The sequence below is a fragment of the Mustela lutreola genome, chromosome 1 (assembly GCF_030435805.1).
Source record: "Mustela lutreola isolate mMusLut2 chromosome 1, mMusLut2.pri, whole genome shotgun sequence".
Taxonomy (NCBI): domain Eukaryota; kingdom Metazoa; phylum Chordata; class Mammalia; order Carnivora; family Mustelidae; genus Mustela; species Mustela lutreola.
The window spans coordinates 206,409,585-206,436,741 of NC_081290.1; the positions used below are offsets into that span (position 1 = coordinate 206,409,585).

General features: G+C 35.9%; 1 protein-coding gene across 4 annotated transcripts in view; it reads right to left on the reverse strand.

Moving 5' to 3' along the window:
- The window catches only part of ARHGAP42 (Rho GTPase activating protein 42), a 307,644-nt gene that overhangs the window by 150,704 nt on the left and 129,783 nt on the right, over positions 1–27,157 (reverse strand). For all 4 annotated transcript variants that reach the window (XR_009356745.1, XR_009356746.1, XM_059185797.1 and 1 more), the window contains exon 4: positions 1,198–1,269. Coding sequence is in view for 2 of the 4 variants with exons in the window: in XM_059185797.1 (XP_059041780.1) it covers positions 1,198–1,269 (72 nt within the window). In the remaining 2 variants the exon portion in view is untranslated. The remainder of the gene's footprint in view (positions 1–1,197; positions 1,270–27,157) is intronic.

Below are 27,157 nucleotides of genomic sequence, written 5' to 3' on the forward strand. Positions count from 1 at the left end.
AGGCTACTTTCTGGTGCTAGAATATGAATGAAGCCGTAGAGAGCTAACAGGACTTCAACAAGCAAAGGATAAAAAGTATTCTAAGGAGAGGAAAATTTGGGCAAAGCCACAGACCTAGTCGGGGTATAAACAGTGACTGGTGAACAGACAACTGGTGAACAGTGACTGGTGAACAGACTGGAGGGAGGTATACTGAAATACAGCAATATTTGCTATATATAAGAAAATATATTTGCTATACTGAAATACAGCAAATGGGCACACTGTGGAAAGCTGGAAAGCTTTCAGTATCAGAATTAAACTGTCTCTCAAGGAGAACCCACTGAAAATTTCATCATTAAAGAATGATGAAGACAGCAAAAACATGTTAACAGATTAAGATGAAGTGTGGAGACCAACTAGTAAACTATTTCAATATTTCAGGTGGAAAGGAAGGAGGGAAGGAGGAAAAATAATTATATAGTAGAACAACACTGCTCGAATGGGGAAGGGGTAGGTGATTGACTAAATGGAAAACCAAAACAGAGAAAAGACAGAAGAAGGATGTCAAAAGTTTTTTTACAAACACTTTTTTTTTTAAAGACTCATTTATCTGAAAGAGAACATAAGCAGGAGGGGAAGAGGGAGAAAGAGAGAGATTCCCAAACAGACTCTATGCTTAGCATGGAGTCCAACACAGGGCCTGATCTCCGGATCCTAGAATCATGACCTGAGCCAAAACCAAGAGTGGGACACTTAACCAACTGTGCCACCCAGGCGCCCCTCACGAAATATTTTTATTAATAATGAAAAAAAACAAAAAATAATGAAAGTTCTTTTATAATTACTGCCTGAGTTTTCAATACACTTTATACCTAATTTTTATTTTATATGGTTAGGAAAAAAACTCCTCAATGTCACTATAATTTCACTCTCTTTAAAATGGTTAATTTCCTACAATCATTGGGATGAAAGAAACTACCTTATAATATGCTGACTTCCTCTATTCAGTAGAAGAAAACATTTTATGTCTAAAAGAATTCCAGTCTTTGTAATAGGCACTGTGCAAAAGTTAAAAATGACGTACAGAATTTTTTTTTTTGATGTACGGAATTTTTTAAAAGGTCATTCTAATTTCAAAAATATTAACATCTGAAAGTATGTCATCTTTAATTATCAGGAGAATATATGAAGAATAATAAAATATATAACACTTACTTTTGCTGCACCTATCTGTTCTTTGCGAAACTTCTCAAGTGGAGCAATTAATACATCATTAGCGTTTTGAATCTGAAATTTAAAATGTAAACACATTAAGTTCTATAATATTTTATAAAAATATTAATTAAAAAAAACAGCTCCTTTATTCAACTTACTTAAATAAAGAACTTTTGTTCTCTGGACGGCTTCTATAAATGAAATAAAAATACCTTGCATGTTAAATAGTAATTTCTACTTTATAAGGTTGTTTCCACAAATTATTTCACTTAATTCCAACAATAACATGAATAATGGAAACCAAGTATACATGTTGAGATCCTAGTCTAAACATTTAATTTCGTATTCTAAGATGTAACTAAGAAATAAAACAGATATTTACAAATACCTTTAATTACTCTGGTTTAATGTAGTTAGTTTAAGCATCATTTTAAAATCAAATCCTATAAAGCTCTTCTATTTGCCACTAGAATGTTATTCTACATCTGCGAAATAAAATAAGGTTCATTTTCTTCTATTTAATTAGATTTCTTACACTTGGCTGAATGTTCATATACTTCCAACCCTACTATAATATTACCTGATTTCATTTCAATGAACAGTATTTTAGCCCCAAACTCCAATACCACTTTAAGACATAAATATTTTAATTTGGATCTGTGAGAATATTGTGAAGAAGGAGTTTTCAGTGTGGGAACCAGGTACTGAATGCAAGAAATCTACATTTCTAAGAAAAACACTATGCTGGGAAGAAATCTTCAATTGAAAAAACCTTTACAAAGTATTAAAATTAAACACAGAATCTTAAATGTTCTCAACACAAACACGAAAAATGGTAATTATGTGACAGAATGGAGGTGTTAGCTATTGCCCTGATGGTAATCAGTTTGCAATATATACATGTATTAAGTCAACCTGCACAGTTTAAACTTACACAATATTCTATGTCCTTGATATCTCAATGAGGCTAAAGGGACAGTTATAGTTAACAAACAAAATTTATAATTTACCACTGTGATAATATGATCTATTATATAATTAGCAAATGCTAAGATGAAGAGAAATCTTTTTTTAATTTCTTTTCAGTGTTCCAGAATTCATTGTTTATGCACCACACCCAGTGCTCCATGCAATACATGCACTCCATAAACTCAGGCTCACCCAAACCCCCCACCCCACTCCCCTCCAAAACCCTGTTTATTTCTCAGAGTCCACAGTCTTTCATGGTTCATCTCCCCCTCCAACTTCCTCCAACTCCCTTCTCCTCTCCATCTCCCCATGTCCTCCATTGCTATTCCTTATGCTCCACAAGTAAGTGAAACCATATCATAATCGACTCTCTCTGCTTGACTTATTTCATTCATCATAATCTCTTCCAGTCCTGTCCGTGTTGATGTAAAAGTTGGGTATTCATCCTTTCTGATGGAGGCATAGTACTCCATAGTATATATGGACCACATCTTTTTCATCCATTCATCCGTTGAAGGGCCTCTTGGTTCTTTCCACAGTTTGGCGACTGTGGCCATTGCTGCTATGAACATTGGGGTACAGATGGCCCTTCTTTTCACTACATCTGTATCTTTGGGGTAAATACCCAATAGTGCAATTGCAGGGTCATAGGAAAGCTCTATTTTTAATTTTTTAAGGAATCTCTACACACATTTAAAAATAAAACCCTATTTTTAAAATATGTAACTCTATTTTAAAATAGGTTAAAATATATACAGGAGTTCCTTACATCATTCTTACAACTTTACTCTAAGTGTAAAATTATACCAAAATTCTAAAATTCCAATGCAAGTGTTTTTTTTTTTTTTTTAAGATTTTATTTATTTATTTGGCAGAGAGAGAGAGAGAGACATCACAAGTAGGCAGAGAGGCAGGCAGACAGAGGAAGGGGAGCAGGCTCCCTGCTGAGCAGAGAGCCCGATGCGGGGCTCGATCCCAGAACCCTGAGATCATGACCTGAGCTGAAGGCAGAGGCTTAACCCACTGAGCCACCCAGGTGCCCCAATGCAAGTGTTTTACTTTCACTTAATTTCATTGAACTTCTTATTCTCTAGTTAAGTTTTATTTCTCAAATTCCATATCTAAGTCCACAAAGATAGTATACACAAAAATAAAAACTAGTGTGTTAGTGCCTTTGATGACAGCATTCTCCAATTCGCAAAAAAAATAATACGGCAGATACTGAAAAGCAGACTTACACTCCTTGTATAAAGACATAAAAAGGGATGCCTAGGTGGCTCAGTTGGTTAAGCATCTGCCTTCTGCTTAGGTCATAATCTCAGGGTAGTGGGATTGAGTCCCACATGGGGCTCCTTGCTCAGCAGGAGCCTGCTTCTCCCTCTCCCTCTGAAAGTCATTCCACCTGCTTGTGCGCTCTCTCTCGCTCTCTGATAAACAAACAAACAAACAAATAACATAATTAAAGAAAAGATATACAAAGTAGATTAATACTCAAAACCCTTTCCAAGACATCAACAACAAACTGTAGATACCTATGACAACATCACAGTTGTGAGGTCAGACAGGCATTCCTCCAGATACACTGTGTAGGCATCTTTCTAGAGAGAAATGACTGGAAAGTAGCAAAGTAGCTCACTTTTTTTTTTAAAGATTTTATTTATTTATTCGACAGAGACTGATCACAGGTAGATAGAGAGGCAGGCAGAGAGAGAGAGGGAAGCAGGCTCCCTGCTGAGCAGAGAGCCTGATGCGGGGCTCGATCCCAGGACCCTGAGATCATGACCTGAGCCGAAGGCAGTGGCTTAACCCACTGAGCCACCCAGGCGCCCCAAAGTAGCTCACTTTTAATTGTCATGCTCTAAATCTTCTTTACTTTCATAAAACCCCAAATACATAAACACACATGTACACACACACACACACACACACACACACACCTGCTTTTAGACTAAATTGGCATAAGGTGAAAGACAATATCATGAACACTTATGTGTAATTTTGAAAAATGATAAAAATAAAGGCTAGTATTTACTGAAGGTTTATGTTGTGCTAGAAACAAGCATGATCTAATATATTTAAAGTCAGTGAACTTAAACAGGGAGATACTTCTCAAGTGGTGAAAATAGCAACAATAAGGGTGCTGAATTAGATGATATGCAATATACAGCACAAGCACATATATTTAAAAAAAAAAAAAAAACTGGGTTTAAACTGGGGCCTGTTGTTATAAGCTGCTGTTTAACCATTCTCAGCATTGGCTGCAACACCTACCTCACAACTTAACTTGGTTCTAAGGACTAAGATAAGGAATATAAAACACTTAGTTCAGTGTCTTAACATAGTAAGTCTTCAAAATTTATAGCTTTTAATAGCTCCAAACTGACACAGATAATTAATCTCATTCTGTATTTATGTACTGAATACACTTCTGTATCTGAATCTATAGTACTACTCTTTGGTTGAAGTCTATCTATGTGCACAATATGAGAAAGTATTTTCCCATAAAAGTCTTGAAAGACAGATGCCCTGGACTCTCCCATATCCAATCACTAGGTACTTATGTACTGCCAAGCATCCTGCTGAGGTCTATGGTAAAGTGAAAAAACTAAGGCATGGACTAAATCTTCCAGAACTTTAATGTCTATTTGAGAAGAGAGGAAAATTTTATTCATTCAACAAATATTTGATGCTCTTAAAACACTGCTAAAATTTTTGGAAAAAAATTGAAAGACAAAACTGATTAGTTCTACATGATAAACTATGGAGGACTCCTTATGAATACATGAATACATCAGGATTTTGAAAACAGAAAAGATCCTTGAGAACTAAATAAAGAACTGAAAAGATAAAATAATTCTAGAAACAGGGAACACCATGAATAAAGGCAAAGGGGCAGAACTAAGCCTGATATGTAGGAAGGGAGAGTGCAGTACAGAAATATAAAGCATTTATTAAGCAATCATTAAGAGTCAATCATGGCTGTGAGTGCATTGACCTAGTTACAGGCCCTCAGTTAACTTTAGAAAAATGGGAATACAGAATGAATATGAAGCATAGCAAACAGTTCTGACACATAATATGATCCATAGAATTAATACATTATTATCAACTAACAAGAACATTATCTAGCTGGAGAAAAGTGTGCATGTGTGTGTGCGTGTATACACACACACGTACACACACACACACTTTTTTTTTTTTTTTAAATAGAAAACTCAGTTGGAATAAGGAAAAGATACCCATAATCTAGGAAGAACAGTCTGAATATACAATCCCTACTGGTTTCTAAACAGAGAATTCCTGTTGTAAAAACCTGTTCTAGGAAGCCAGTAATATGTGGGATAGTTTGAGAAGGCAGAGATGAAGACAAGACCTGCCAAGTGAATAGCTGGGAGTGGAACTCAAATTTGAAACAGTAAGGTACTATGATCGGGCGCCTGCAGTGTTAACAAACTGCTAACAGGGAACTGCAGTTTTCTCAGAAACAGAAAAGGGGCCAGAGGGAGAGGAATCAAAGGGCACATTAAGAAGTTTTGCCTCAAGCGTTGGAACTCTGGCATCACATTAAGAACTAGAGTAAATAAGGTAAAGAGTCTGTTTGTTGGAGAAAGAATAAAGATAATGAATTTCACTTTGGATCTATTATGTTCAATGCCAGGGGAAGACTCAAATATTTTTGGCAGAATATGCCGTCTCAAAATAACAGAGTTAATCAATATGAATGAAACGTATTACTGGGGAGAGAAGGATTAGGAAAGGGACCTAAAGGATAAATCTGTATACTAAGACACTGGTGCCACATTCCTATCCAATGGTTTCAGTCTCTGCCGTATGTAAATACGACCTAGCAATAAAACAAAACCTGAGGATACAACACAGGAGATGTGAATTAACAACCACCCTCGGGGGCAATTATTATTTCTTAACCCAATTTGCCCATATTTCTTCACTTTTTTTCTTTTGTTTTTAGATTTGTTCATTTTTTCTCCTCTTTCCTTCTCCTACTCTCATTCTATTAATGTGCAACTGAAGGAATTAAAAAAAATAAGTTTCAGAGGTACTAAACAGAAAAGGAAGGGGAAAAAAGATAGAGACATCAAAAGATATGATTTGTTGAGTATTTACTATGTGGCACGTACTCTGCTAAACTCATCATAATATCAAGAATAAAACTGATTTTATATGAGCAATGAAGTTCAAAATCCAAAAATTATCCAGAATGTTTTAAGCACGAGTGTTAAAGTTATACCCAGTTCCATTTTAATTTCAGCATCAAAACTTCTAAGTCTCAATGTCTTCATCCCTATACCTCTTAGAGTGTTTATAATAATGAAAGGAGAGATATACATATTTTTAAAATAACAAGCATAAATTTGACATATGGCAGCCTTTCAAAAAATGTTTCCTTCTTCACAGAATTTACAATGTCTCCTATGTGTTCAGTCTTAAATTTCCCAGGTTTAAAGTGTAGTTCTTCAAAGTAGAAACTGAATTCAAATTAATTTAACAGAACAATACTGATCTACTCGATAGATAATAGAGAAACAGGAATCTGTTTTTCCCATAAGCCAGTGCTACATATATGTGGTTTTACATCCCAAATATCATGCGTTTGTGCAGTCAATGAACCGCTGTTCACAACATGTGAATCTAAACTCAGGACATCAAAATGGAAATGCCAACAACACTCTTCAAAGGGTAGAATGTAGATTTAAAACCCAATCCCACTGCTTCTGACCCTTATCTTTGTACATTCCCCAGGGAACACACGCTTTTCATCCACACAAACTTGTCAATCACACGGACAAAAGTTTTCAACTCTGACGTAATCCAAGTGTAAATTAAAGGTGTTTAAAATTTTTAGCAGTTTTAAAAGTTATTGTTGCTACTGTATAATAAAGAAAAATGACATACAAAATGGTGGAAAACTATAATTAAGTGTGAATTAGGGTACAACTCTGGTGACTTTACTTTCATAAGGTCTAAAAAAAAAAGTCTAGAGAAATGAAATTTTGGCTCACATGGAACTCTTTGTCCCCAGATTTACACAAGAGGCTTGATGAAACTTCTTCCAGAAGGTAATTTCAGGTTGGGGGGCGGAGAGCTGGCAGGGAGTGTCAAGTCACAGATTACGAGATTCAAGATCCCATAATACATGTGGAATGTGTTACTTTGCATGAACTTTCTAAGAGGCTTTAGGAAAAATACAAAACCAAATTTTAATATTCTCCCTAGATACTAATAATGTAAAATCTTAAAAAGGTCTTATTTCAGTAAATAAGATCTTATTATCTTACAATTACTTACTTACTAATTGTAAGTAATTCTAAATTCTGTAAATTTAGAATTTAGAACTCTGTAATTCTAAATTCTGGGTACAACCACCTTATTTTTATAGATATTAATCCATTTTAAAAATCAAATTATCTGGTATTTCACTTATTATCTGTAGCAGAGAAGCAAATATGATATAGGATAATATTTTACAATACTGCATTTACTGGGTAAATACACTTGAACTGTGGCGCAGTGTTACTTACACAAAGCCAGACAATTTAAGTTTTCACTTACCTATTCTTCTGCTGTTTCAAGTGGTTCTAACAAATAGCCACCAGGGAGTGCTCATAAGTCACTCAGAAGTAATAATTAGAAAAGTTTTTATGTGATCAGATGAAGAATTCTCTGAACACATCTGGAGTTTTTTGTGTGTGTGTATGTGTCCAAGTATACATGAATTATAATTTTCTTTAGATCATGGATTTTTAAGTGCTATCCTATTTTTATTAAATATTCCTATTTTGTGGGAAACCTGGGTGGCTCAGTCATCAAATGTCTGCCTTCAGAGCAGGTCATGATCCCAGTGTCCTGGGATGGGGTCCCCAGCCCTAAATTGGGCTTCCTGCTCAGTAGGAAGCTGGCCTCTCCCCTTTCCCTCTGCATGCTGCTCCCCCTACTTGTGTTCACTCAATTTCTACCCATCAAATAATAAAATCTTTTTTAAAAATTTCAAATATCAAAGAAATTCCTATTGGGGGGCACCTCGGTGGCTTGGTTATGCAGCAGACTCTTGATTTTAGCTGGGGTCATGGTCTCAGGGTCCTGAGATCAAGTCCCACATTGGGCTCTGCACTCACTAGGAAGTCTGCTTCTCTCCCTTTCCCTCTGCTCCTTCTTACACAGGTGTGTGCTTGCACAGGTATGTGCTCTTTCTCAAATAAATACATCTTTTTAAAAAATTCCAATTTTTTAAAGATTTTATTTATTTATTTGACACAGAGAGAGAGAGAGCAAGCGAGCACAAGTAGGCGGAGCAGCAGGCAGAAAAGAGAAGCCGACTCCCCACTAAGCAAAGAGCCTGATGTGGGGCTGGATCCCAGGACCTTGGGATCATAACCTGAGCCCAACTGAGGTTGGGCTTAACCAACTGAGCTACCCAGGTGCCCCCCAAAAGTCCTATTTTTAACACCTGCTTTTCACTGCTGAAAACCAACAAAATGTGCAGCAATGGAAAAAAACAAATCTGAAGGGTAATTCTTGCACTTTTACTTATTCTCCCCTTTCCAGGTTCTGGTTAAAATCCAGCATGGTTGGTACCATCACAGCCCATCACTAGTCAGTGAATATAGTATCCTATTAACCTCAACCTACTCAAGAATATCAGGATAGAAGACTGTAATTTTCTACCTCAAACTTTCAAAGTCCCAAAACACTCAAAGATTTGAAAAGAAGATTTAATAATATTCTGTGGTACTCGCTAAAGCAACTGCTTGAGAAGACCACAACAGATGATGCTATTTACCGAAATAAAATCTGGATGGTGTAGCTCATTGCACAAATAACTTCCTGTTGAGATACTTATATAGCCAATCTGAACACAGAATAAATATCACAAAGGTATTTCATGAGTAGATGAAACACATTTAATTCACAAGATACCTATAAGCAGTCTGGGATAAGAACGGATTATTTTCCTATTAGTATTTGCAACCGGGAAAATTAGACACAGTCCTATTTGGGATTATTGGCAAGTATCTCCCTTCTGCCTTCTTCCAAATTCTGTCCTGTTCCTCCCTCCTAAATAGCATCTCAGGATGAAATTCTGGCAAGTGGTCTAGGGCTAGCCTGAGGTTCACTAGGTTCACACCTTACTCTTCACAGATATACAAGAGATAGTCCTGGGGTGCCTGGTTGGCTCAGTTAGTTAAGTAACTATCTTCAGCTCTGTTCATAGATCCTAGATTGAGCCCAGTGTCAGGCTCCCTGCTGAGCCAGGGAGTCTGCTTCTCCCTCTCCTTCTGCCTCTGCTCCTGTATTCTCTTGCTCACTCTCTCTCAAGTAAATAAAATCTTAAAAAAAAAAAAGAGAGAGAGAGAGAGACAGTCCTTCTCTTGCATCAGTAAGCCCACAACTCTTCTAAACTAGAACTCAAAAGTCAAACTCACAAAAGGTGTAAAGGATGGATATACAAATAAGACCTTCATTTAATAAGTGATACAAAGTCAAAGACTAAAGGCTTTACTTTATATCCTTCAATGTAAGCAAATTACTCTGAAAAACTATCTTCACCTTTAAAAAAAAAAAAATGCTATGTAAGGTTAGCTGGGTACCACTGTAATACATTTAATTTCAACCTGAATGTCACTTGCTACTTCAGTACTGAATGTTTTGATTCTGCTTATTAAGCAGTATTCCATTATGAACCCCACCTCATTGGACCTCATCTGTTTAGATCCAACACTCATTTAAATTTAATATTACTTTCATATTTTCTTTACTTTTACCAGTAATTATAATTTTCTTATTGAAATATACAGGAAAAGAAATCTAAATTTTTGGAGAATGATGCTTTATGAGTTGTCCCTTATATCAAAAGACAGGAAGTAGTACACTCTTCAGGAGAGTGCACTAGTTTCTGTTTAATTCTTGGTTTATATCCTGACAACTGTACAATCTTGGTCAAGTTATTCAAATTTTCCAAGTCTGTTTCCCTTTATGTTTAAGGATGATAATATGTTTATTTACAAAGATTAAATTTTATATTTTATGTATAATGATCATAAGTTTATGAGTATAAATTTTTATGTGCTTCCTTTTAAATTCATTCTTTTGTGTAGGTCAATTATAATGCATATATGTATATTTTTTAAATGAAATGGGAAGTTGTTACTGTAGTGCTAGTATGAGAGTGAAATCTCATCAGCATATACTGATACTCTTAAATGGAACAGAGTGTTTATCTAGGGTAAACAGCAAAGAATCCTCTCCACTTCTAGAACTTATAACTATCCCAAATAACTCAAATTAAAGTTTACTATTTTTAAACAAAGTCATCTACACTCATAAGATAAGGGAGTAGAAAAGCATTCATCCAATAAAGAATTGATCATTTTCATTGAATCTAAGTAAGAAAGTAGAAGAGAAGGGTAAATTGCAAAATTTCATATAATCCAGTGCAATCTAATGATGTCGTAACTCTAGGTTGTACCATTGAAATTCTCTAAATATTAACTTATTTTAACAAGAAAGGAAAGTTATTTTTCTTAGGTTTTTGTTGCTCTTTTTTTTTTTTTTTTTTTTTAGATTTTGTTTATTTATTTGACAGAGAGAAATCACAAGTAGATGGAGAGGCAGGCAGAGAGAGAGGGAGGGGTAAGCAGGCTCCCCGCTGAGCAGAGAGCCCGACGCAGGACCGATCCCAGGACCCTGAGATCACGACCTGAGCCGAAGGCAGAGGCTTTAACCCGCTGAGCCACCCAGGCACCCCGGTTTTTGTTGCTCTTAAACTACTTTTGCATCATTCCCTTTTACCCAGCAATCTCTAATGGGAGATTACACTAAGAATATTTTAAAGCATTCAAGCATTGAGGAAAACATTTTAAATATGAGATATAACTATAACATATTGTCTGCTCAAAACCTCTGTCCACTTATTATCAGCCTGATTACTACTTAAACATTTATAATTCTAAGATAAAGTAGACTTAAAAAAAAATCAGCAAAAAGAAGGCCAAACTGCTTTTCAGCTATAGAAAAAGAAGATATGTGAAGGTCAAAGTGGAATTAATATCTTACAAGCTACTTAAATACTCTAAATATCCTACACATACATCATACATTCATCATAACAAATACTTTTCTTTTGATTATGACCAGAAAGTATGCATTTAGGGAATGCACTTTTATGGAATATATGGCTGCATTACCTCTCCTCAAAGGGCACACAAATCAGATACTGAAGTTTAATCTACCTGTGAGAACACAAGTAATTTAAGAAATGCTGAAACCTCAGTTGTTTCAATGGGTTAAATAATCACTCCTAAATTTCACTGGGTAAAAACATTCTGCAAAATTACTGATGAGGTTACTTCAGCCAGTCCTATGCCTTTGGAATTCTCAAGAAATCCTGGGATCTATTGAAAATGTATACATCTGTGGTATTGCCAATAGTATCCAATGATGCACCTAAGTTTGTTAACCCTTCAGGAGATGGCCAATAACTTTCCTGTAACACAGCAGTCCCGTGTACTGATGTCCTTATGCTTATGAAAATATACCTTCTCCCTTCTCCCCACCTTAAATATCAAAAACACAGTATATCTTGAGCTGAGTCAATTGGGGCCTCAGGACTCCACCCCCCCGGTTTTATCCCCTAGTAAAAGTGGCTTTATGTTGGGGAGGAGCTTCAACAAGGTGATAATTTCTGTAATTCAATGTTTATCTCCTCCCCACCTTGCTGTTATTGCTATTTCTTCTGCTAGTATTTCTCTACGCCTCTCAGTATTCTCTACTAAAAATATCTTGGAGAGAGAAACTGAAACCATTCATTTGTTTTAAATTCTTCATTTGTGAATTTAAGCAAGCTTCTAATAGTTGTTGTGAGTTTGTAAAAGAAATGAAAATTCATTAAGTAAATTCCCAGAGTCACAGTTATTTTACAGCAATTACATCTTAGGAGCTGAATGTTAATTTATTTTAATCACAATTGCTCAGTATTTCTGTAATGGCAGATTGTCAAAACCTTAAGAAAGACTTAAGATACCCCAGTGTATATGCAATTTCTTAAATTGCTTATTCTAATTTTGCAATAATGGGAAAGGAATGGAAGGGAGAAAGAAATGAGGAAGGAATTAGGCAGGATAGAAAAGCATATAAGCAAAGCAGAGACTAACTTAATTAATACAGGGAGTGATAGAGAAAGTATAAGGAGAGATTGGGGGCTAGTGATGGGCAGGAGCATGCTCACAGTGGCTCTAGGAAAACACTATGTATATCGCTGTATTCATTCAATGATGTGGGGTTGAAGTCAGCTGAGGTGGAAGTATTTACACCATGGAAATCAATAAGCATTACAAATCAGGGTTATGTGCACCTACACATGCATGTGCGCATGCACACACACACACACGCACGCACGCACCCCTAATTGCTGGCAGTTAACCTTTTCCAACACATCAATGCTTAGAACTATATTTGGAAGACACCAATATTAAACTACAAACAGTGGGAAAGAGTGGTATATACACAAGACTCCTTTCATCTACTTTATTTTTTTTTAAAGATTTTATTTATTTATTTGACAGAGAGAGATGACAATAGGAGAGAGGAAGGGAAGAGATCACAGAGAGAGAGGAAGGGAAGCAGGCCCCCTGCTGAGCAGAGAGCCCGACGTGGGACTCGATCCCAGGACCCTGAGATCATGACCTGAGCCGAAGGCAGCGGCTTAACCCACTGAGCCACCCAGGCGCCCCTCATCTACTTTTTAAAGTACCTCTTTCAAACCTGTGTACCTGTGTACCTTGTGAGCTTATAGCATTTCCAATTCAGTATGTCTTTCCCAACGCCCAAAAGATTAAGCTCATTTGTACTTCTTCACACTTAAACTCTTTTATGCAGAGCAAGGCTTTTGGATTTCTGGGCTTCAACAGCAATACCTTGAACGAACTTCTAAAATAGCACTGATATTAAACAGTTTTAGCTTCCAAATCTGTCTGAGTGATAGCAGGTTTCTGTGGTGCTGGGTTGAGAATGATCCTGAGGCTGAATCTTCACACTGAAGGAATGATCACAGATGTTGGTTATAATCATCTCTTACTAACAAGAATGACAGTATTTATACTGCATATGTTATGTAAACATAGACACAGTTATCTTCCTGTTCCTGGAAAAGAGGAGATAAGTCTTATTGATTTTTTAAATAATCACTGTCTAGCAAAAATCCCTTGCCACAGTGGAAACTCAACTCGACTATTGCTAAATTAAATAGTTATTTCTGACCGTCATAATGGGCACCTGCAGTAAGTTACTATAGCAAATACTGTTCCTCACCATATTACTGAGGATGGCAACAAACTATTTTTGATAATTAGTATTTATATAATATGTACTGATATATGTTGTATAACTTAAGTAGCAATCAATATCTATGTAAGTAGCAATAGGAAACTGAACTCACTGGTATCTTTAGAAAAAGACTGTTACAAAAAAAAACAACTATTGATTTACAATGATTTTTTTTTTCACACAAGTTTCTTTACTTATAAGCTGATTTTGCAGGGGAAAAGAAGTAGGCACTATTTTATCTCAAATCAAAACTTTGGAGGACAGACTGTTATCCTACAAATGGCTATATAGGCTAAAAGGGAAAGAGCAGTAACTCCTCAAAAAAAAGATGCAAGTCACCCTCCAAATTCTCCCTACTCCTTCTTCCTTAAGGTTGATTTCATATTGTACTGAATGGAAAACTCAAAACAGAAAAACATGGCTCTACAGAATCTTAGCTGGGAACCAGGAAAAGGGGTTTGGGGTAGGGGAGTATGTTGTAGACTAATAGGCCTAAAAGCATGAAGAGAAAAGTGCACAGGTCACTCCCATTGGGTAAATCAAGAAACAGATTCTAGAGTACACATATAACAATAATTACTGAACTATATGGTCCAAGAGAATTCTCCTTCAATTCTTATAATTTATGAAAAAGGTACTATTATTCTTCCTATTTTACAGATAAGGAAACGGAGACCCAAAGAGGCTAATTTGCTCAAGGTCACACACAAAGAGTTGGTAGCAGAGCTACAACATGAACTCCAGCATTCTGACTCCAGCCTCCATACGCCTAACTACTCTGTCAAACCTCATCAGACCACTGTCTGATAATAAATAATATACACCAGGACCAAAAATAAGACTTTCCCCCACAAGCTGCTTGTGGGTATGGCTATCATAAAATAAAAACCAAAGAAAACAAATGACCTACAGAATTAGGGATGAGATTACTTTCCTATTTTCTAATTTCTAAACTCATATAGGTAGATATATTATTTTCTCTATTACTCATCTTCTTTGAAAAATGATATGGACTTTTTATTGCATCTCCAGTTTCACTATTGGGCTGATGCCATATTTATATGTGTGATAAAACTCGGGCTGAGGTGAGTAATAATTATTTTTCTTGGCTTATGAAATGCTTAGTTGTAATAATGTAATGGTGATGTGAGAAGCAGTATGGACAGGGAATATGAGGAATTATTAGCTTAAAATAGGAACTTTTCTCCCACATAATTCTACCAATAAAAGTTTAGGAAATTAGAAAAATGGGTATTCTTTCAGAAATATAACCATACTAGTATTGCTTTTTCCTACTTCAGTTTCTTGGTACAACACTTACTTAGGATGCTTGTGTCACATACTATCTTGATATAAACAAACACAGTAAACACCGTAGCTGGAACTTGCACAGTTAAAAAAAAAAAAAAAAACACCAGACGCTAATACACACACATTCAGTGTTTCTTTCCTATAAACTAACCTGGTAGTAACTGCTTGAATGTGAGTATTTTAAGGATCTCTGGGGACTAAGAGGAAGAGAAAATCTTTTGAAATAAGTAATTCCTTAATTAAATAAACCAACAAATTGAATCACAGTGTTAAAATAAAACCAAGAAAAAATAATTAAAAGAGAAAACTTCAGGGCTTTAATACATAAAAGTCCAAGAGTACCCAAAAGTTAAATAAATATCTTATTTAGCAAATAAGAGATATGATTTATTTTGCAAACATTTTCTTTTAAACATTCCCAGGCATTTGAACATAGGTTCTTAGTCATAGCTAAGAATTACTTCCCAAATAAATTCCATATGTTCTAAATCTTGTGCCTGGTCTTTTCCAAAACCAGATCTGGTCATAAACCCTGGGCCAGTTTTTCACACTGTACAGCTGTCAAAAAGTTTTCTTACCTAATGAACTAAAGGTCTTTCAACCCTTTATGTGAGGTCTTATATCATGTGCAGTAAGAGAGATGTGTCAATACTAGAGAAATTCTCTTTACAACACATGACAAAAAAAATTAAAAATATATATACTTTTTCTTATCTGTGAAAAGTATGTCCCAACAGAAAACATAATCATTCTATAAATCATTAACATCTGACTTCCTTGGTCTTACCCTCAGGCCATGAATTACTTTCAATTCATAGAACTAGCTAAAAGAATGGTTATGATTCCTCTCCAGAAAATAAAGCATGGAAGCCTAGAAATGACTTCCCCTCATGATAGCAGCAGCCAGCCTGGGATTCAGACTGAGGCATTCATGATGATGTGACAACCTGATGTAATGCAAAGCAGTAACTGTATGCTGAGGGACACCTAAGTCATCCTATATGAAATTATGAAAAGCTATGGGGAACAATCTCTCTCCTCTCTCTTTTGCTTTCTCTTAAAAAACTAAGAGATAGTATATTTAGTGGAGAAGAAAACTTAGCTTCTGTGATGCCCAGTTTACATAAGCAAGAAGTGTTGACACTGGTAAAACCCTAGTTCTTATCTCAACGTTACCCAGATCCCTACACAGAACACTGAGAAGCAACTCCTATCACTTTGCCGACAATCCCACCCTGTCCCCATCTTTGGGCTTTTAGGAATTCCTAACATAGTCTAGAGTATGACTAAAGTTAAGACATTTTAATTAATCTAAAAATTAATTAATTTGAAAATACTAGATGAGAAAATGCACCTTTTCAGATAATTCAAGAATATAATAAAACTGGACTATAAATTACAATAACAACAACAAAAAACTTTGCACCTTAACATAAAGACACAACGCTAATGAAGCTTCCACCTTACCCCCGCTAAGCATAACATCCTGAAAGCCTTCAGGTGTATCTTAAGTTGTCTTCTCCAATGGCCTTATGACCTAATAAGCTTTCAAGAACTGTCCTGCAGAGTAAAGGGGGCAGAGACAGTCTCAACAAACTTACCTTTATCTTACATTTCAAAATAAGAGAAAATTCTACACCTTATCTGTGGGTAACCTATGGTAGTTTGATGCTTCAAATATCCCATGAAGTGATCGATGGCTTATAAATCTTATCTGCAGCCCAGATACTTCTGCTAAACTCTCTTATCTGTAAACCAAGTGTTTGTCCCATTCCCAGAAGCACCTCAAAAACAATTCTTGAGATATGTTTCAGCCTTCTCCAACCTTGGTTCGTCTCCTCTCAGTGAATGACACCAAATTCTGGCAGCTGCCCATTGCCCCAGACTTTCACATCCTATCCATGATCTCCCTACTGCCTTGGCATGCATCCCATCACCTCTCTCCAGAATTAGAACATTCATCTTACATACCTATCAGCACCCAGTTTCACAACCCACCCATATCTAATTTTCTTCTTTTTTTTTTTAAGATTTTATTTATTTATTTGACAGACAAAGATGACAAGTAGGCAGAGAGGCACGCAGGGGGGTGGGGGAAACAGGCTCCCTGCTGAGCAGAGAGCCAGATGTGGGGTTTGATCCCAGGAACCTGGTATCATGACCTGAGCTGAAGGCAGAGGCTTTAAGCCACTAAGCCACCCAGGCCCCCCCATATCTAATTTTCTATACAGCTACCAGAATGTCTATGAAAAGAAGAGTATGTTATTTCCTAACTTTTATCATCCCTCCACAACCTTCAATACAAAAGATATTTCCTTAGCCCAGTATCCCACGATCCTTAATAAAGAACCCCTCATTAGCTCCACACATTCTCTGCTGCCACTCAATGTGGCAAGTCTTCTCTTTCACCACAGAACACAATGGATAAAGTCTAGCTCACATTGTGACCTTTCCCTTAGTTTTCCTTCCCCGGTTCCCTTATTCTATCTAAATGTCTCTTATCCTTTAAACCTCAGCCGAAGTATCATGCCCTTGGTGAGGCTTCCTTAATATTCTTGGTGTAAGTTAGACCCAGGATTGTGATTATATCATTGTGACAGTGGATCACAGATCTCTGTAAGCCACACCATGCCATTCTGTCTTCCCAGCAAAATTATGAGTATTTCTAAGGAAATGCCTATGCCTTCAGCTTTCTTTTCTTTTCTTTTCTTTTTTATTTTTGTATTCCAAAGGGCCTGGAGCAGTATCTGAGGCATACAGTTAAGGCCAAAAAACCATTTTTTTGATAGAAGCACATTAGCTGAAGTGAGGAGGCGCAACTACATGGGGAAAGAGTTGGAAGACAAGTTAGAGAATAGAAAATCTCAAAATCAAACTAAAATTAAGATGGACAATGCTGGACTTCGCATTCATGCAAACTAAACATCATTTTCCTATTCATATACCGGCCTCAGTCTCAAACAATAGTCCATTCATTCATGTATTATTGATTGCAAAGTATTTTGAAACCACTGAGAAAGAGAAAAACTGAAGTGTATGGATTTCAGATTAACACACACACACACTGGTTTCTTTTAAGGAAAATAAAGATTTTAACAGATAATGAATATAGACCACCTTCTACTAGGGTATCCCAGGTTATGGATTTTCACTATACATGCAAACAAAATCTTAATCCCATCATTAAATTTTCATTTCTACTTTTAAAAGGAGAATGGATGAGATGAACTTCTACAACTTCTTATTCTTTACCAACTCTAGTTCACCATTTGGAAATGAATATTGAATAAGCACTGGGGGATAGGGTAGAGAGAATAAGAAAGCTAAATGCTATTTGGCAAAACAGACTATCCCTCAATATTCATTAGAGATGAATGAGCAAGGGCCCACTATCTTATCACTGGAAGATGCCTTGCCTTGCTACCCTGTGCCAAAACTTCAATTAGACTTCTAAATACCCTTGAAATAATGAGGAACGAAAAGCACAGCTTCTATTGGTCTTTGAGCTTAATAGCCAGGGAGCATACTATCTACATTACTCAGGGACTAAATTACATTACTGTAATTGTACTGTGTTACAATTGGAGCATTTATGCCAAAAAGCAAAGAAGGGCAAGCCTACATCAAATTGCAAAGAAGATAAAATTTGTTTTCAAAAAATTCTTCCGCTTCAGTTGGCCCTAATTCAGCTTTGTTTGGCCTTTATTCTAGTGTGTTTATTCAGGCCAGGCAACATCATCCCTTTTTCTCTCTCACTGGAGCCCCTTACCAAGAACTTTGCTTTCAGGAAACCTGAATTCTAAGTATTTCCAAACATTACCAAACTCTTTGGCCCACCAATAAAATCTTATGGCTTCTATGGTTTCTTTCATCAAGACCTTTCTCCATGCTCCCCAACAACCAGTAAACCTGATTTACTGACAAATGCTAATCTGCTTTTTGTACAATGAAAGCTAATTTGCCCTGGGGACACTTAAAACAGCATGACAATCCAATGGTGGGCATTTAGGGGACCATGGATATAGACCAGTGAGATAGATAATTAGGTTGGTGAAAACACACCTGCCTTCTAGAGCTACATGTGTGGCAAAATGTGGATAGGTTCCCTTAATAAATGATAACTTTATTGTAGACCAAGATCATATCAAAATAACATGGCAGGGCGCCTGGGTGGCTCAGTGGGTTAAGCCGCTGCCTTCGGCTCAGGTCATGATCTCAGGGTCCTGGGATCGAGTCCCGCATCGGGCTCTCTGCTCAGCAGGGAGCCTGCTTCCTCCTCTCTCTGCCTGCCTCTCTGCTTACTTGTGATTTCTCTCTGTCAAATAAATAAATAAAATCTTTAAAAAAAAAAAATAACATGGCAAAAATGCTTCCATTTTTTGGTTTACATATATAGATGACCCGTGAATATTGTACTGATAGACCCAGTGAGTGTTATTGTTCAACCAGAAACAACACATAGACTATTCTTCACAACTTTTCAGGTGAGAATTTAAAATTAATCACAAATCAGTTCTTATAAACCAAAACTAGATGTTTCCAATGATTTAGCTGTAAAGGATTCAACCATTAAGGCGTAATTCCTGAGTTGATACCTGTAGCTCAAATAGGTTTCAAGCAAATATTTACTGTGGAATACAAAGGCTGCACTATTATATAATTCATAAAGTCAAATAAGAACAAAAAAATTAAAAAGATAATACCAGTTGATAGAAATCACAAAGAAAATGAAACAAGTTGATTGAAAGAAAATAATGGTAGTGGGGATACTAATGAAATTGGGTGGTAAACAAATGGCTCAATGAAGAGAGGCACCTTGAACTGAAACATGAATTATAACTCCTCACCGCCCCCATCTCTCCTCAGAGATCTGGAAGAGTTTTAGGCAGAAAGAAGAGAAAGTATAAACCCCCTAAGACAGACAGAAGCATGCTTGACATGCTGATGCAAAGAAAAGAAGCCTGGCATGACTAAATCCTTGTGAAGGCAACAGCGAATGTCTGAAATTAAAGCAGATGGCAGAGAAGATAAGGTCTTCAAAATCACCGTATGAAATTTAGATTTTATTCTATGTTAGCTATCACAGAAATACAGAATGTGATTATAATGACAAAGGAATGAAAATTTTATTCTATATAGATGCCACATTTGCATTATGGGCCATTACTATTCATAAAAGTGTTACACCTCCTGAGGTTTTTAAAGCCAATTGTCACTGCAAAGAATGATATTCACAGAGTTGAAGGGAAGTTCTGCCCCTAAATTGAACCCAACTCCTGCAAAAACCAAAAAGCAACAATAAAAAGAACTATGGAAAAACCCTTTGGTATTAACTGCCAAGAACTTTCCGTCAAATAAACTCAAATACTCATCACTTTTATCTATGACTCTACATGGATAGACAAGTTTACAAACTTAAAGCAACTGCTTTCTAGGGTGGGGGAAGAAAAAAGGAATTTGTGTATCAGAATTAACCTGAATCTGACATCCACTTCTCATATTCAGTGTCATCTAAGTATAAAGTAAGTGTATACCCAAAACTATATGTGTCTTAATTTGTCAAGAGACTATCCTTCATGGTGTATCTACAAATTGAATCTTTTTTTTTTTTTTCAAATACCAAGGTTAAACTAGATAGAAAATAATCTAAAGCTACTGAGCAGCTCTGAGATAATCCTATCTAAGCCTGTCCCTTCTAGAATTAAAGAAATGAAAGCCTAAAGAAATTAAAATTGCAAAAACAATTAACAGCAGACTAATATAGTGCCTTATTGAACTGAAATGAGCTCGGTTTCTCCTCATTCCATGATCATCTATTAATAATTTAAGATAAATTTTGGGACGACTTTAAACACTCTTTTACATTATAAAGAAGCAATTAGGTACTTCAGAGATAGCTTACACAAATTTTGTCATAAAAATATTAGAACCCTAAAAGATGAATACCCCAGAACCCTGCTTTAAAAAAACTCGCCCCTTCCTTTTTAAACCTTTCCATGTGGCAGCATGGAGAAAGAGAGAGAGAGAGAGAGAGAGAGAGATGGTCATGGTCATACTTTTCTTCTTGATAAGTTCTAAATTCACTATAAAAGTTTTAAAAATGGAATTAAATACTAAATGCTTATTATTAGCATTATAAAAATAAGTAACTCCTATTTATATACTTTATTTAGCAAATATCAAGGCCCTTAGGTTATTAGTGCTCAAAAGTGGGAAGTTTTTTGTTGTTGTTGTTGTTGTTTTAAGTTTCTAAAGATTTTTTATTCATTTACTTATCAGAGAGAGTGAAAGAGAGAGAGCACGAGCAAGGGGAGCAGCAGGCAAAGAGAGCAGCAGGCTCCCTGCTAAGCCAGGAGCCTAATGCAGGACTCAATCCCAGGACCCTGGGTCAGGACTTCAGCCAAACACAGATGCTTAACCGACTGAGCCACCCAGGCATCCCAAAAGTGGGAAGTCTTGAACAATGTCTTGAGCCCCCATGGAAGGAAATGTTCAAGGAATGGAAGAACCTTTTCCAACTTGGTCTCCTCTTTGAAAATACCTGCAATAGGAAGATACTGTCACTGACAGAAATGTAGCAGGAACCTCTGATGACTTGAGGCAAAAAACAAAGGGACAACTGCTTTGTGATACTTCTTTGCAAGGGATGTAAGTCCACTTCGTGAGAAATATCAAGAAACATGTAGCTATTTTGAAAAATTATACAGATCATGTATAATGAGCACACTCAATACATGCTTTCACAAGTTTTTCCAAAACTCCCTTCTAACATTGTTACTTCATAACTTAACAAGGTAATTTAAAGTCTAGTTCATATTTCTACTTTTGACTTGACTTATGGTCTACAAACTAAAAACTAAGGCTCTATCACAAATCTAAAAGTTGATGAGATGTCTGGCATTATATTTTCTTTATGAGTGAAGTGTGGAAAATCATTCTAGCCCTTGCTTTCTCTTTATAACTTAAGAATCACCAATTATTTGACATAAAATTGAACACACTGCCTATTTACAGTCACCCTTTACTGGTAGTGGTCAGTATGGCATCAACTCTGTCCTTGGGCAAAGGTACTTCTGCTCTGCACTACATCCAGACTTTATTCCAAAGATCCTCAAGTTATTCCTTTCCATTTTCTTCATAGTAGAGTCTGTTAAGAGTGCTTCTGGTTAGCTGGCAAAAGTGTAAGTTATAGTATATTTACTTCAATTAACCAGAGAATAACTCCAAAACTGCTATGTTCACAATCATTCATATTCATCTTTATTGACTACAAAAATGTTCAGGTCACTGTGACTTTATTAAGAAAAAGGACACTTATCTTACATTAATGATTTATGTGAATGATCACCAAATCTCAGTGACTTAGGATCTGCTGACATGTTATACTATAGAACACAAGTGTCAGAAGAATAGCCAGACTCAATTACTAGAGACTAAAGACGTTAAGGCTATTATACTATAGTTGTGTTCAACAGATTTTATATATATGTATGTATGTGTGTGTGTGTGTGTATATATATATATATATATATATATATATATATATATATATATGAGAGTACATAATACCTGGAAATACTATATAATGCATGGATAGCCCTTGTCCTAAACAAGGCTATAATTTCATGGGGACACAAGGAAAACTATGAAAGAAAGTTTTCAAAACAGTAAATGTTGGTGCAGGATTAAATAAAAAGGAGATGGAAATCAGGAAGGCTTCCCAGGAATTGAGCTGAGCCATTATTTAACATATTTTATTTTTGTGCCTCTCAAACACTGATAACTCAACAGCTGATCCTCAAGAACAAAGATTTATATGCCCTGAAAACAGGCTAAATGTAAAGGTTTCTTTTTTTCTCTCTCTCTTATACTATTATGTTCTAAAAAGAATCTTCAAATATCTTATGAAGATACTATAACACAGTGAGATAAATCTAAAATGGAGTTAAAAATAAAGCAACAGAGAACAGGGATATAAATTGAGAAAAGGACACATAAAATGAGTATACACAATGTGTGCCCAATGTCCTGCAAGAGAACTGAGAGTCAAGAACTCTGGCTCTAAACATGACAGTGAGTAGCAGAACATGAAAGCTCTATCCTTGATTTTGTGTGGTATAATGTTTACCAAACATTATCTTTGTATTACCCAAAAAGATAACATAAAAATCATTAAATGTTTCTTCCATTGAGCATTATCTCAGTATTTCTTTCTGTAAATTAACTGAGAGGCATGAAAACACTGTTTGTTAGAATCACTAACAGATTCAATCAGAAGGTAAAAGGTTGATAACAGGATGTCTACCCTCACATAGAACTTAACTAGTCTATCTAGTCTTCCCTCACATAGAACTTAACTTAGTAATTCCAAAGACTTCACAGTGGAGTAAAGTAGTAGACACCATAATAAGCAAAACATCAAACAGTAATGAGACAGAATGACATCAGATGCTTTAATTCCTGCCAAAAATGTACAACTTGAATTTATTTATAAGGAAACATTAAATTTGTGTTGTGCTTGAAAATCTCTTTAATCAGTTCAAGTCCTCTATGAAATGAGCCTTGCCACAAGGAAAAAGTGAATTTAAGGAATGTTCCCATGTGCAGTAGTATTTAAAAATAACAATCCTTACCATCATAAAACTCATGTAAAAGTATAATAAGCCACAAAGTGGAGATCACCTTAGATCTTAGTAAGGCATTATAATCAAGAATACAGGTGGCCAACAGGTGCATGCAAAGGTACACAACATCACTAATCACCAGGGAAATGCAAATCAAAACTACAATAAGATATCCCCTCACACCAGTTAGATTGGCTAGTATCAAAATGATAAGAAATAACAAATGTTAGCAAGGATGTGGAGAAAAGGGAACACTTGTGCACTGTTGGTAGGAATGTAAACTGATATAGCCACTATAGATAACATTTTGGAGGTTCCCCCAAAAATTAAAAATAGAAATACCATAAGATCAGGAAATCTAACACCGAGGTGATTATCTAAAGGAAACAAAAACACTAATTCAAAGAAATATCTGCACTCTCATATTCATTGCAGCATTATTTACAATAGCCAGTATATGGCAACAACCTAAGTGTCCATTGACCGATGAGTGGACAAAGAAAAATGCGATGCAATGAGAGAAAAGATATAACACACACACACACACATACACACAGCCATATACACAGACACAATGGAATATTATTCAGCCGTAAGAAAAGAAGGAAATCCTGACATTTGTGACAATGTAGATAAACCCTGAGGGCATTTTGCTAAGTGAAATAAGTCAAGCAGAAAAACAAACACCAGGTGGTCTCACCTAAGTGGAATCTTTAAAAAAAAAAAAAAAAAAACAAGAAAGAAAAGAAAAAGAACTGATACAGAGAACAGATGGGGGGTTGCTAGAGGCTAAGAATGGGTGAAAGGGGAGTCAAAAGGCACAAATTTCCAGTTATAAAGTAAGTCACGGGGTTGTAACGTGCAGAATGGGAACTATTGTTCATAATACTGTACTGTATAGTTGGAAGTTACTAAGGGAGTAAATCTTTAAAGTTCTTATCATAAGAAAAAAATTCTAAATGTGAGGGGATGATGTTAAGTAGATTTACTGTGGTGATCATTTTATAATGTATATAAATATCAAGTCATCATGTTGTATACCTCTAAGATGTCAATTATCTCAATTTTTAAAAAAGAACCTTAAATTAACAAACTTCAACAACAAAAATTAAACAGTAATTGTTCAAAGGATGGAGAATGGAGTTGTGGAGAATGTTCTCTTCCCTTTCCATTTCATCATTCCTTTCCTATTTCATCATTCTTATAAAAGCAGCCACACATCCGCATCTGTTGCCTAAAAATGGTAAGAGATATACTTGCCCACAAAGAAAATTCATTCACAAATCTGCTTTAATTCAACCCAGAAAATGCCTTCAGAAAACTTTTAGAAAGATGTATTCCAATAAGAATCTTCATAAGCTACTGGTAAGAATACGGGTGGTGCAGCTCCTTTGAAAAACAGGCATTTTCTTAAAAGGTTAAACATACATTTACCAGAAAACCCAGCAACCTCACCCCTAGATGTCTGCCCAAGAGAAATGGAAAACATATGTCCATGTAAAAATTTGTACACTGATGTTCATAACAGCTTTATTCACAATAACCAAGTAGCGAGAAACAACTCAAATGCCCATCAACTGGTGAGCTTAATGTTAAAGAATATATATGGTATGTCCACACAGTGAAATACTATTCAGCAATAAAAAGGAATGAAGTACTGATAGGGTACAAGATTAACTTCAAAAAACATTATGCTAAGTGAAAAAAGCCAAAAACAAAACAATACATAATGTATGATTCCATTCATATAAACAGTCCAAAAAAGCAAAAAGCTTTTTTTTTAATAAAAAAGCAAATCGAGAAAGACAGAAACTAGATTTTTAATTGCCTGCGGGTAGAGATGAGTATAAGTGGACAGGAGAAATTTTATTGTGGTGATGAAAATATTCTAAATCTGGATTGTGCTAATGTCAGCACAACTCTGTAAATTCACTAAAAATAATTCAATTGTTTAGTTAAAATGAGTGAATTCTAAGGTATATAAATTGTACCTCAAAAAAGATGTAAGAAAAATAAAAAGGGTAAAGTGCATAGACCATCTAAAAACAAGACTTATTCCATTCCTATTGCATTCAAAGTCCTAGCTAAATGCTGTGACATAGTCCCATATTCAACAAATGTAAACTATAATGGGATGTTAACATACCCAATTAAAACTCAGAAGCTTGGGGCACCTGGGTGGCTCAGTGGGTTAAGCCTCTGCCTTCGGCTCAGGTCATGATCCCAGGGGCCTGGGATCGAGTCCCACATTGGGCTCTCTGCTCAGCAGGGAGCCTGCTTCTCCTCATCTCTTTCTCTGTCTGTCTCTCTGCCCATTTGTGATCTCTCTCTCTCTCTCTCTCTCTCTGTCAAATAAATAAATAAATAAATATCTAAAAAAAAAAAAAAAACTCAGAAGCTTAAAAAAAAAGAAAAGAAAAGAAAGAAAGAACCCAATTCACCACATCTTGAATATGAGCAAGTCTAAATGATGTGTTTCTACCATATATAAAATAGTGGTAGTACAGTGTATGACCTAGGGACTAGGTCAAATAAGACAACTGCTTCTGCCTGGTTCTCTCCACTTGGGATATGAACTTTGAAAGTGCTGATTCTACATGAAAAGAAGTCTAACTACTGCTAAGAGAACATGCTGAAGAGATCACACAGAGAAAGACATGGCCAAGGAACCGAATGCCTGTCTCCTACTGTTTTACTCTTCCAGCATCAACTGGAAGACACATGAATGAGCCTTCAGATGACTGCAGTCCCTGGCCTTCAAGCCACCCTAGCTGAGACCAAGTGGAAAAGTAACAAGCTGTCCCAGAGGAACCCTGCCCATATTGCAGATTCATAAGCAAAATAAGTGGCACTGTTTTAAGCTACTAATATTTGGGTTGGTTTTCTAAGAAAGCTCTTAAAGTCATATTATCCTACCCTTACCTTCTTAAAATACTGGACAGCACAATTTCAAGATACTTAATAGAAAAAAGTAATATTCTGTAATGAAGTATTAAATCCCTCAAAGCTGAGACTTTTAGCAAAAAGCAGGTTCTGTTTCAATCAGAACGTACAAAACTCAATTTCCATTCTGGATAATAACTTTATTTTTAATGCTGAATTTTATAGCAGAGATAAAAACATTAAGAGTCAGAATGACCTTTGACAAAAAGAAAAAAGAAAAAAAATGTACATATTCAGACAACTTAGCATATATGAATATGCAAAAAAATGGAGTTATATTTTTGTCAGCAGCCTGTATTTACAGGATATAAAACCCACATCCTAGTGGTTTTAATGTCAAGCAGCACACTTCCCTCCTGGTAAACTGAAAAGGAGCCCAGCTTGCTGCTCAGCATACCAGTTCAGAATCTTTCCACATTAAACGTAAGAATCAATTAAACTACTTGAATTCAGGTTTGGTCTTTTTTTAGTGAAAAAAATTTATTCCCAACAAGTTTGCTTCCTTCCAGTCCATATCCTGTACACCCACAGTGCCCAGGAGGATACCACACCTGGTTACGCTAACTTTTTTCCAGGCAGTAGGGAAGAAGACAAGGAACTTCACCAATAAGAGGATATAATCTTTATCAATAAGGGAATTATAATCAATAACCTGCGAGAAACCAAATAAAAGAGAGAGCTGCAATATGTCACACATTCTAATAAACAAAACTCTTAAGTGAATTTCTCATTCATAAAAATTTTGTAGGGGGAGGAGTCAAGATGGCGGAGAA